General features: G+C 43.9%; 1 protein-coding gene across 2 annotated transcripts in view; it reads right to left on the bottom strand.

Annotated features, from left to right (window-relative positions):
* Positions 1-6,306: 6,306 nt before the first annotated feature.
* Positions 6,307-12,890, bottom strand: part of osmr (oncostatin M receptor) — a 23,389-nt gene continuing 16,805 nt past the window's right edge. For both annotated transcript variants that reach the window (XM_060907671.1, XM_060907672.1), the window contains 2 exons: positions 10,696-10,780; positions 6,307-7,496 (listed from right to left, as the gene is read on the bottom strand). In XM_060907671.1, the coding sequence (XP_060763654.1) occupies positions 7,269-7,496; positions 10,696-10,780 (313 nt within the window). In that variant the 3' untranslated portion in view covers positions 6,307-7,268. The remainder of the gene's footprint in view (positions 7,497-10,695; positions 10,781-12,890) is intronic.

Genomic DNA, 12,890 nt, shown 5'->3' with positions numbered 1-12,890 from the left:
TTCACTGCTGGTGTAATGGCTGCGCTGTGGAACATGTTAGGCGTCGAGGTGAAATTCCATATCGCGTACCACCCTCAATTCTCTGGTCAGGCTGAACGAGCCATTCAAACCATTGTGAGCATGCTGCGAGAGTATATCACAAACCATGGTCAAATTTGGGACGTGAAACTTCCCTTGGTGCTAAGGGCCATTCGGTCCACCCCTCATTGTGCCACTGAAGTCACACCCTTTGGGATGATGACTGGGCGAGAGTCGGTTCTTCCCCCGCATCTCCTATACAAACCAGAGGCCATGAGTGTCGCGATTGCATACACCGCACATCAACATGTCGCCGACCTACGACGCCACCTATAGTCAACCTTTACAGGTGCCCAAAAGAATCTCGATTCGAGAGTAGAAGGACACAAAGCCTACTACGCCCGAATCTCAGAGAAGTTCCTACCACCCTGGTCGAGACCTTTCGATCGTGGGAAAACCGTTCCCCGTCGCGTATCACATTAGGACATCTAGGCCTAATCAAACGCTTTCATATCGATTTCCATAATTCGAATCAAACCTTGTTGAACAGTCCTCACTCCAAAAGGGGGTGGACGACAGCTAGGCCCATCATGTCCACCTAGCTTGTACGCATCACTCAACCATAAGTGTACACTAACATTCCCGGTCAGACTTCACCAACCCAATGAAGTAATAACCCTTCGGTATAACATGGTAGATAAAATACTAAAATCAGTTATTACTAGTGTGTATTCATCGCAAATACACCTGGCATATAGTCTTGGCAGTGCTATCCTCACTTTTGTGAATCCACAAAACTTAGAGATGTGCACCTTCACTAAAGACATCCACTGGGTCTGCCCAGGCAACCCATACATAACACTACACACCTAGCTAGATAAGATGGTCTGTGTCCCCGACAGCTAGCCGCAGTAGCGCACGCTTTCTAGCCAGACCACCCACTGCTATCACCTTCCCAGAAGATTAGGTTTGCCAACCCAAACACTAATACTTCCTTCATTTCTTCTCTTTTCTTGTTTTTTTTTATGCATAAGAAATTGAATACTACATGTTCATGTTCAATGTTTAATTTTTTTTTATGTGGTTTTGATCTAGTTAGTTAGATAGTGATTATATGCCCAAAATGCCCATAGTGATATGCCCAAAATGCCTCTGTCTCCAACTGTCTTACTGGAACTCACAAGTTTACAGCCTTCGCAGGACACCATGAACTGCACAGGACAACTCTACCTCAAGGACTATGGACACGGCGATGATACGATACGGTGCTCTCAGTGCTACGACTCCGTCATACCCCTGAGACCAAAAGGGGGACTGTAGGTATCATGCCGCCATCTTGTGTCAGAACTACAATTCCCAGGCAACTTCCGTGTGACCTACGTCACGCGTGGGCGGGATCACCTACGTCAGTCTGCCATGCACGCATAAATCCAAGCGGAAGCTCCTCCATCCTTGTCTCTCACGTCTGGCTTCCGATGAATCTGGACGTATAAAGAGGCGCTCTCCAACCCGAAGACGTCTTCTTTCTTGCAAGATCCATCACTCAGCGCGATTTTCTTTCTTACCCTTGGCAAAGGTAAACTCTAGAGTCGCGCGATCTTTAAACTCAACCTGAGTTACAACCGGTTTACTTGCATTAGAAGTGACGTCACGACTGCAGCCCAGGCAGTTAAAAGTTAAGAAGCGATTGAATCCTTTTTAACTCAAAAGCGCTGTGCATCTTATTCTGATCAGAGACTTTTCCTCACGAACGCTGAGGTTCGGACCAAGAATCCTCTGCTTTCCACGGGAACCACCCAAGTGCTCCGCTGGACCCGAAAGTTTTCTACACCTCCGTCCCGAGCAGCTCACGTGCTCCCACGGCGAGGCCCGAAACTACACCGGCAAATAGTTCTTCATATCTTGCTAAAGGCAGGATTAAGTAAGATTTTGGCATTTGGGCATAATTAGGATAGTCTTAGGAATTTGCTTTTATTGAAATAGTGTGAATTTAAACCCAGGTTTATTGTTACACTGTTAAACACGCAGCGTGTTTTATTTTGGTTCTATGTTCTCTCAAGTGTTTAATAGATAGGCTGCGCATGCTTCTCTCTCTCTTATTCTGACTAACACTTTGATTTCCTTATCATACATTTTGGCCTTATCAAGGTTTCAGTGAGTTTGGTAATGTTATGAGTGTGGAATCTTTTTGTTACTGAGAACACGTGCTCAGTAGGCCTCACAAGGCCTAACAAACACACTTTAGCTAGGCCATAGGGCCTTTAGCAAACACACACTAGCAACACAAGGCTAATCTAGGCCTCCACCACGTGTAGTTAGCTACACGAGGCTAAACACATGGTCAAGTCCTTCACACACACACACACACACACACAAGTAAAGATTAGCAACAGAGCTAACCTATTGTTCTACTTGGATAACATTCCTTTGTTTTAGCTAGCAACAAGCTAGGCCGTACACACACCACACATAAACACACATGTATATACACCTCACTGCTTGTATATATTGATTATTCATTTTTATCTTTGTATAATAAATTCATTTATCAAAGCTGTGTGTATTCATCTTGTTGAACAATGTGAAGTCCCCAATCTTCTCAAAGAATTCAAAAAGGGTGCATATATGTTATGTAATATGGTAAGTGATCGTAATAATTTGGAAATATACCATAATTTAGCTGTTTGGTAATTTATTATTAAGCACCAGGATTAATGGTATGATTCACTAAATGATTCACTAAACGATTCATTGAATGATTCACTAAACGATTCACTGAATGATTCACTTCAAATGAGAGTGATTCTGTGGTATGATTCAATTCAAACGAGTCAAATCAAATGATTCAATGGGATTGATTCATTTTAATTATTGACCTTCAAAATTTAATGAGACTGATTTAACGAGATTGATCACTTAATATCAATAATTAACTGATTGCACCCACAGTATATATACAGAGTCTACCTGTAATGTGCAATTTTCCCGAGCCTCTCAATAAGGCAATTTTTCTATACTTTTTCACGGTAGATAATGCAAATAGCCCTCTGTATTTAATCCTTCGTTTGTCTAAGTTTTATTTCAGTTTTATTTGTTATCTGTATGACATTTTCTTGCTACTGTAACACGTGAATTTCCCCGATGTGGGATGAATAAAGTGAATCTAATCTAATCTAATCTAATCTAATCTAATCTAATAGACCTGATATGGTCGTATTGGAGAAGAAGAGAATGTGAAATGTAATCGACATAGCCTGCCCCTTTGACATGTGAGTGTTGGAAAAGGAGCATGAGAAAATTGAAAAATATCAAGACCTTAAAAGAGCAATTGGGAAGATCTGGAACTGTAGGAGAGTAAATGTAGTACCAGTTGTTACTGGAGCACTTGGGACAATCACTAAGAGCTTCAAGGCATTGATAAACAAAACTGGACTGAATGACGGTGGTGTAGTGGTTAGCGCTGTCGCCTCACAGCAAGAAGGTCCGGGTTGGAGCCCCGTGGCCGGCGAGGGCCTTTCTGTGTGGAGTTTGCATGTTCTCCCCGTGTCCGCGTGGGTTTCCTCCGGGTGCTCCGGTTTCCCCCACAGTCCAAAGACATGCAGGTTAGGTTAACTGGTGACTCTAAATTGAGCGTAGGTGTGAATGTGAGTGTGAATGGTTGTGTGTCTCTGTGTGTTGCCCAGCAACTTGTCCAGGGTGAACTCCGCCTTTCGCCCATAGTCAGCTGGGCTAGGCTCCAGCTCGCCCACGACCCTGTAGAACAGGATAAGCGGCTACAGATAATGGATGGATGGATGAATGACAGCACTGCATTGCTTCAGAAAGCTCGCTTATTGGCAACAGCAAAGATTTTTAGAAAGTCACTAGACACCTAAGGCTATAGGCTATAGCTTGTCTAGATTACAAAAACCACGTTAACAGCGTACTGTGTGAATTGAAATAATAATAATAGTAATGTGGAAACTCTTGACATCTGTAAATGTGCAGTTAATGATCTCCGCACTGAGGGATTCGACATAGACATATAAACATAGACGCCGCATTGAGCTGGTGGCCCGTTGCTGGGATACGTCAGAGTGTCCTCCATATTGGATGTGGCAAATCTTCCCCGTAAACCAATGCAAGTAAATGGACTGAACTTCATAAAGCCCCTTTCTACAATAATATTTAACTCGATGCCTTTTATTCACCCATTAAGACACACACGTATATATTTGGGAAACAAACAGGCATCAAAACAACATATATATAGTGTGCGAAATACCTGTCAATATTCCGTGGGAGGTGTGACCTAAATTTCCTCAACATGCAGCAGGCCTATACCGGAATCAAGCTATCGGAAACTTGGGGTTTTTTTAAATTCCGCTGCTACTATCGTAGGCTACTAACGATATCTACACATCAAGGCATGTTTTGGAGCTCAGCGGGGATCGAGTAGAATAATGTGCTGTGCTTACGCTGCTGAAGCCGTGCCGTGCCGTCTCCGCATCACTTTCATTAAATGCCGTGCAGATAGGCTATAAAATGTCTCCAAAAACAATTTTTGCAATATACAGTGCTATATGGAAAAAAAATTCAATTAAACCATATTACAGTGGGATTGCTCCATGTCATTGCTTCACAGTTTGACATGCTTCCAATCTCTTCTATTTTTGAGTGTGCCATCACCATCTGACAGCTGGTGGTGAAATTGGTTGGGTGGGCACAAAGTCAGAAAAATCTGTTCGTAAAATTACGTTATAATGACCAAATACAATGAAAAGTATTTTTCCAGTCTCACCTGTGAAAGGTAATCCCATGTGATCTCGTTTGGATGGTAAACCTGTTGGTACAGTTAAACGCAGCACATGAATGAGGCATCTTTATTCTCGGCTACTGTCTAGACGCTATACCAGAGACGGCTGAAGAATCTCCACTTTGCCACATCCAATATGGTGGCGAGGATGACGTACGATTCTACGCAGAAGGCGGCGTCTATGTTTATATGTCTATGGGGATTCGATCTGTTCTCTCTCAGCTGCAGCATCTCTGACTGTGATCACAAACACAGAGCAACACGTCATTCATCTCTACATCAGGTGGCCAAAATTCTTCATACAGAAACACAGCTGTGTGATATTTACAGTTTGTTTGCAGCAGAAAAACTTCTTCCATCACTTCGCCACATCACCCATCTGGAAAAACTGAAATTTCAGCGGAACCTCCAACATAAACCCCTTTCTGTCTCCTGTTTACTTTCATTTCTTTATGTTTTTAATCCTGCTGTGGTCACGACCCTGAAACCAAGACTAGGTCATGACCAAGAACAGAACGTCTCGAGAGAGAGACAAGACCAAGATCTTGAGGGGTTGAGACTGAGTCAAGACCATGACCAGACCAGTGCATGTGTGTGTGTGTGTGTGTGGTGGGGGCAGCTGGTTTGAAATATTTCAAATTAGCAATGAGTCACATTATTGGCTGCATTTGAAGCAGGAAGTTTTACATCCAGTCCCAGTAATAGATCAGAAGAGGCACAGACACTTTAGTGAAATCCCTACAGTTGTGGTCCTGGCTGACCTTCTGTGTCTGAGATCGAGCAAAAATGTGGTTGATTCCGAGATCTTAAAAAAGTGACCTTCAAAGACCAAGAGCGATCTCCGGTATTACAACACTGGTGTTTACTGCACTTTTACAGAGTGGCACCAAAAAGTATTTGGACACTTGGCCACATTTGCAAATGTATGAATTTCACCTCATTAGAAAACAACAGGTGGTGCAGTGGTTATCACTGTCGCCTCACAGCAAGAGGGTTCTGGGTTGGAGCCCAGCGGCTGATGGGGGCTTTTCTGTGTGGAGTTTGTATGTTCTCCTTGTGTCTGTGTGGGTTTCCTCCCAGAGTCCAAAGACGTGGATTCGGTCTACCAGCTACCCTAAATCCCCCAGAGGTGAGAATGTGAGTGTGATGGTTGTTCGTCCTGTGATAGATTGGGGTGGTCTTCTCCACTGGCATGTTGTTCTGTGCTTCAGACTGTGTGTGGAATTCATTTAATGTGGCTGGGAGTGAAACATCATCACCATCACAGACAAGGATGGAGCTTTGTAGATAGAACTTTGTACATAGAACAGTAATGAGACTATACATGAACATACTTAAGTTTTGTAATGATAGCTCAGTTTTAGTTTTGTGAAATCCTCCTGAGCACCACCACAGAGGGATGAGAGGATTTTATCTTTATTTATGTGCAGCAGTGAGCAGGAAATAAATTCACTGAATTGAAGTAGGAAGGAACAGTTTCTAATAATGTCACATTTTATTTTATTTTGTTTTATTTATGCTTTATTTAATCAGGGTAATCACATTGAGACAAAGTCTCTTTTCCGAGCGAGCCCTGGCCAAGAAAAGGCAGCACCGAGTTGAAAACAAGAACATACAACATCAAATACAAAACAGAGACAATGAAGCAAAAAATCAGCAATAAGAGAAGTACCACGCCCATTTTAAACCTCAAAACCTTCGTGTGCTGTCACCTGTACAGGGCATGTAAGTGCTCTTCTCTGTTTTGATGAGGAAGTGATGGAGCAGGAGGAGCGTCTGAGAGCTGCTCTCTGATTATGGACACAATTAACATCTAGTTCCTCCAAAAAAAATTATTAAGTTTGATCCTCAATCTAAATATCAGGGCTGCTTTAAACGATTCCACTTCTCTCGGTGTTTTCTGCTGCCATTTTTAAAAGCTGCTGCTCAGGACGATAGGAAATGTAGGACAGAGAAGGATACAAGATCTCAGGAGGCAGAATTCTGCTACAGGCGTTTCTAATTCACTCAAAAATACCACAGCACTTCATTAATAAACTACACGGTGTAAAGTGCAAAATGTCTAATATTGTAGGTTATTAGATTTATAGGTAAACATTTTTACATTTGGAACACAATAAAGATGATTAATTTGAAATGATCTACAATTCATTTCTTTCCTTTTTATCCACATCTGTTATCTGCTATAAGTTCCTCTGCTCTCCTGGTGCAGGATGGGACGGATTAGTGCACAAAGCACCATCACTTCTACACCACTTCACAGCATTAATCCCGACTTCTGATGCCACAAACCTGCTGCAGGTGTAAACTGAAGCGGTGAAGCTCTGAGCTCGCTGTTGATGAAGAGGTTTATATTTTATGTGTTTAGCGTGAGTGAGCTCAGACGTGTTTCCTGATCCATTTTATTCATATTCTATTTTATTTTATTTTATTTGTGCATTAACTGTTTATGGCCTCAGTGTGTAGATGTAGAGATGATGTAGCCGCTGCTGCTCGGCCCACAATGCTTTGCGTGTTCAGGTGCGTTGGAGATCAGCAGGTACATCATGTTGGTCGCCATCATTAACTCCTCATTATCTGAGTCGGCCTCAAAGCACGAGCGCGTGTGCGTTTCCTGTTCCATGAGCTCCACATTACAGCTTTCACACTCCTCCACCACCACAGCGCCGATCTCCTTACTCACCTGAGCACACATTATTATTATTATTATTATTATTATTATTATTATTATTATATGCAGTGAGATGTGTATACAGTGAGACATGTGAACAGTGAATCAAAAAACAAAAATAATGTTTATATTTCAGTGCAGCCTGAACTCCTACCACTTCATTGGTTTTTACTTTGTTCAGTGTACAGTTGTTTATGATTGACTTTCTTTTCCGGGCGGCATGGTGGTGTAGTGGTTAGCGCTGTCGCCTCACAGCAAGAAGGTCCTGGGTTCGAGACCCGTGGCCGGCGAGGGCCTTTCTGTGCGGAGTTTGCATGTTCTCCCCGTGTCCGCGTGGGTTTCCTCCGGGTGCTCCGGTTTCCCCCACAGTCCAAAGACATGCAGGTTAGGTTAACTGGTGACTCTAAATTGAGCGTAGGTGTGAATGTGAGTGTGAATGGTTGTCTGTGTCTATGTGTCAGCCCTGTGATGACCTGGCGACTTGTCCAGGGTGAACCCCGCCTTTCGCCCGTAGTCAGCTGGGATAGGATCCAGCTCGCCTGCGACCCTGTAGAACAGGATAAAGCGGCTACAGATAACGAGATGAGATGAGACTTTCTTTTCCCTAGGGGGCAGTATGATACAGTATGATGTTATTTGACCTGATGTTTTAGCCACTAGATGTAATTTTGTTTGGGATTGTGGGGTGTAATTTAATTTTTCAATTTATATTAATTTAATTTTTAATTTAATTGTTATTCCGTGCCTTCCATTGTGTTGCGATACGTGTTTACACTGATCGATGTTCTTCCTCTGACGTGTAACAGATTTGCTCCACCTGTAGATCATGTGACATATTTAGTGCTACTCTGTCTCTGGGTATTTATGGGCCGTCTTCTTAAATTTCAGTGTGTGATGAGTTTTATGGCAAGTTTTCTGAAAACAGACATTTTCAATCTGTTTATTATTAGTCTCCATATTCTTACACATCTATTAACGTGGGAATAACTACAGCATTGTTGCATTAAGTGTGTATAATATACATCTGTACTGAGAGGTTTTCAGATTAATTACAATGTACTTGAAAAACCAACATTCAATCTGTGCACCGTACATTGTCACTTTTTGGTGAGAAGTTTAATAAAGTATTTAGGTATTTCACCCACATGACCAAGTCACGTGATGCAGCCATTTTGGACGGCACGCTTAAGTCCTTCAGTGCAAGGCGGTATGAGATGGTGGAGACCTTTGCACATTTTAACAAGAAAGTAAGCTGTGATTCATGTTAAATTGGATCTGTCTTTTATCACAAACACTGTACCCAGCCTTGGTATGGAGCCAAGGTTGTCGACAGAAGTCAGCAGTTTGATGAAGGATGACCCCAGCAGTTTGGAACGGTACAAGGTAGGCTATGTTCACAACACTGTCTTGTTCCTCGGGGGATCCGAGATCCCCTGAAACAGACATGAGACCCTTTGAAAACATGATTTGGGAAATGTTGGGGGGTCTCTAAAATATTGGCAAAATGATGTTTATTGACATAGCAATCGTGTGTAACGGGAAGCATTTGCATATCCGAAGTGTTGTGTTTACATGACAACGACTGCTGCTGGCAGGTTGGTTGTTGAGTAGCCTGACTGTTTTTTTTTTTCTTGCGTGTGGTATCATTGTTGACGCGAGGTTGTTTTTTGAACATGCCAATGCGGACACGATTTCCCCTGATGAGTTATGACTTCAGACGCGATGCGTGTGTGGAGTCCGCGTGATATGTGCGTAAGATAGGCTTCTCATGTGTTTGGAGATCCGCACTCTTTTTTTTTTCTTTTTTTTTCTCTTTCTTTCTTTCTACTTAATTTCCCTGTTTATTTCTGTGTCCCGTTTCTTTCTAGCCTCTGTTATTGCGTTTTATGTCTTATGTCTGCTACATGCAACCCTAGACAAATTAACACTGCCTTGTTTCACTGCTCAGATGGGTTAACAAACACTGACCCATTTACTTTTTGCTATATATTTTATCAAAATTGCGTTAACTGATAAACTAACCTGAAATGAAATGATCACTGCAAAGTCTGGAGTACTCTGTTGGCTCCCAATCCTGTCTCTTCACAGCTGCAATCCCTCTTGCCTGGGTCAGTAGGAAACCGGTAGTGATGTGTCGGTCGCGAACGATCCGGTTCAAAGAGCCGGCTCTTCGAAGTGAACGACGGGAGCCGGCTCTTCGGTGGGAGCCGAGTTGGGGAGCCGAATTAGTTTTTTGTCCTTAGGTGCCTCAGAGAGAGAGAGACTTTCACAAAAAACGTTGCTGTCTGATTGCGTCTTTGTGTTGTCTATTACCATTTAAAGGAAAAAAAGTAGCATGGTGTACGCCTACTTTTTTTGGTTGATGTCATTCACAGCTGCAAAAATACGAAAATTGGTGTAATGCTTAAGCGCAGGGGAGAGGAGTCTGTGAGGCACCTGAGGAGGGGAAAATCAGCTGTGTATTTTATATTGGTAATATAATACAGTTTTGCATTATGTTTGTGAGAAAATAATTTATTAATTGGTAAGTAAGTTTTATTTCTATAGCTAGAACATTGTTACACTGCTATACTTTACAAAGCTTTACAATGGCTACAAAAACTAAAAAGGAAAACATCCTATTGATAAAATATAAATAATAATGTAATTAATTAACTAGTTAATTGCAGCAATTAAATCAAAAATAAAATCTCAGGAGCCGTTTGGGAGCCGAAAGAGCCGGCTCCTTATAGTAAGACGAGCCAAAAGAGCCGGCTCCCGAAAAAGAGCCGAAATTCCCATCACTAGAAACGGGTAAAAGGAGCGTCCTGCACGCTGTCCCTGTCTGTTGTGGCAGCCCACAGCACAACAGGCAAACACCATGGTTATTTATAGAGTGCTTACTGACAAATTAATCTATTCTAGGTGTCTGTAACACGTTTTTTTTCAAGCCGGTTCTCCCTCTCTGTCTGCAGCGTTAGTATGTAGCTTGACGTTCAAAATGGTGGACACCGGGGCGTCACGTGACCCTGTGACGTCAGGTGAAATACCTCAATTGCAAGGGGAGGGCAGTGTGCTAGATTTTGGTTTTTTACCCACTTGTCATCTTTTTCAAGCACATGCCTGGATTGGATGTGCAAAATTTTTTAGTTCTCAGTACACGTGAGGATTGAGACATGTCTATAATGTGACATGCGTTCAGAGACACGTGTGATGAGTGAGAGATAATTACCTTATACACATCATCATCCAGCTCCATCATCCTCACGTCATGATGTTTAGGGAAAATAAACACATCTACAATGATTCCTCTCACACTGACACACACACACACACACACACACACACACAGTTTATTGTAATACACGCTACACCCTCTACACTCTACCCAAATATGTGTTACAGTAAAATACTGAGTGATGAAACAGAGTTACTGTTATCTCCCTGTAACTGATGCAGTGGGAATGTGAGTGACTCAGGGATTCAGGTGCAAAAAAAAGAAAAGAAATGTGCTCTTTATTAAATTCAGGTTTGGGGAATTGCAGGGCTGTGCCTGTGAGGTGGTGTGGTGCAGACACGTGGAGGGTGAGAGCTGGTCGGGCAGGCACCATGAGAAGACCATGGAGAGCCCCAGAGGAATGCATGAGCAGCATCAGTCCTCAGCACAAATGGGCAGGACTTCCCAGGGTGCTTGGCGTGGTGCTCGGCTATGGCAGACTTCCTTGTCTTGTCATCAGCAAAACTGCCTGAGAGAGGGAGAGGGGAGGAGAGAGTGGCATGAGCTGTAGAGCTTTGCCAAAACACAGCTAACTCATGTGGAGGGTGGCTACTTGGGACTTCAGTAACCTCCGGATGATGCGGTAGCCAAGGTGCTGTGCTTCAGTCAGCCCAAGCTGGCACTTGCGAAGGTTTCCAGTGAGCCCAGCCATCCTGAGTGCATTCAGTACCTCCCTGAGGTGGCATAGGTGGTCAATCCTGGCAGACAAGTGGACCACGACTTCATCCAGGAAGGCAGTGGTGAAATCTGTGATGGGGACACAGCACAATGTCCATTTGCTTCCAGAATGCTGCAGATGCCTTATGGAGGCCGGAGGCGAGGACCCCATACTGCCAGTGGCTATGTGGATATACAGAGTGTGGATATGAACCAGGCTCACCTGAGCTGGTTGATGAGGTTGTCCACTCTGGGCAGGGGTAATAGTCAAACTCAGCAATCTGATTTCAAAGTCATTGCAGATCCTAAGTGAGCCATCTGGCTTGGTCACTGCAAAAACTGGGCTGCATCAGGGGCTGGTGGACTCTTCAATGACGCCCTCTTCCAGCATGCATGTTACCTCCTCCTCAATAGCCTTCCAATGGGCCTCTGGGATGCAGTAGTGGTGTTGTTGGATGGTAAATCCGTGTGTGTGTGTGTGTGTGTGTGTGTGTGTGTGTGTGTGTTCCACCTCAGGTTAGATCAGGTGGGTTGCCTGGGTTGTGCTGAGAAGACATCCTGGAATTGTTCTACCAGCTCATTGAGATCTTGGCAATGAGCCAGAGTGAGATATTCTCCTAGTTGGACCAAGATATGCCCTGGTGGACCTCTGAGAACAGAGGTGAATGCTGATAGGGGTGGGAGATCCATCCATTATCTGTAACCACTTATCCTGTGCATGGTCATGGGCAAGCTGGAGCCTATCCCAGCTGATTATGGGTGAGAGGTAGGGTACACCCTGGACAAGTCACCAGATCATCACAAGGCTGACACATAGAGACAAACAACCATTCACACTCACATTCACACCTATGGTCAATTTAGAGTCACCAATTAGCCTAACCTGCATGTCTTTGGACTGTGGAGGAAACTGGAGCACCCAGAGGAAACCCACACAGACACGGGGAGAACATACAAATTCTGCACAGAAAGGCCCTCGTTGGCCACTGGGCTCGAACCCAGAACTTTCTTACTGTGAGGTGACAGTGCTAACCAGTACACCACCATGCTGCCAGGGGTGGGAGAGGTTCAGTCAAATGTTTCAAAAAGTTAATATGGTAGAGGTGGGTGGTTTTTCTCTTACTGGGCTGTTGCAGGTGGTAATTGACCAGGACTACACACTCTACAATGGTGAATGGCCCCTGCCAGTGGGTGAGAAATATGGAGTTGGCGGTCTGTAGCAATAGAGGTGCATGGCCCCCTGGCTGGAATTCCCAGGGCTGGGCCGGGTGGTTGTAGATGCAGCTCTGCTTGGCCTGGGCATGTGCTGGCAGACAATGAGAGCCACCTTCTCCATGTGAGACTGCATCTCCTGCACATACTCAATGATGGCATAGAAGGGTGATGGTTGTTCCTCCCAGGCCTTCTTTGCTCTGTCGTGTAGGCCCCAGGGCCATTTCCCAAACAGCAGCTTGAAGGGGGTGAGCCCCGTTGAAGCTTTCAGTATTTCCCTG

Source organism: Neoarius graeffei, chromosome 24 (assembly GCF_027579695.1).
Source record: "Neoarius graeffei isolate fNeoGra1 chromosome 24, fNeoGra1.pri, whole genome shotgun sequence".
NCBI lineage: Eukaryota > Metazoa > Chordata > Actinopteri > Siluriformes > Ariidae > Neoarius > Neoarius graeffei.
Note: the sequence above shows the minus strand (reverse complement) of the source record. Positions and strands in the feature narration are given on the sequence as shown.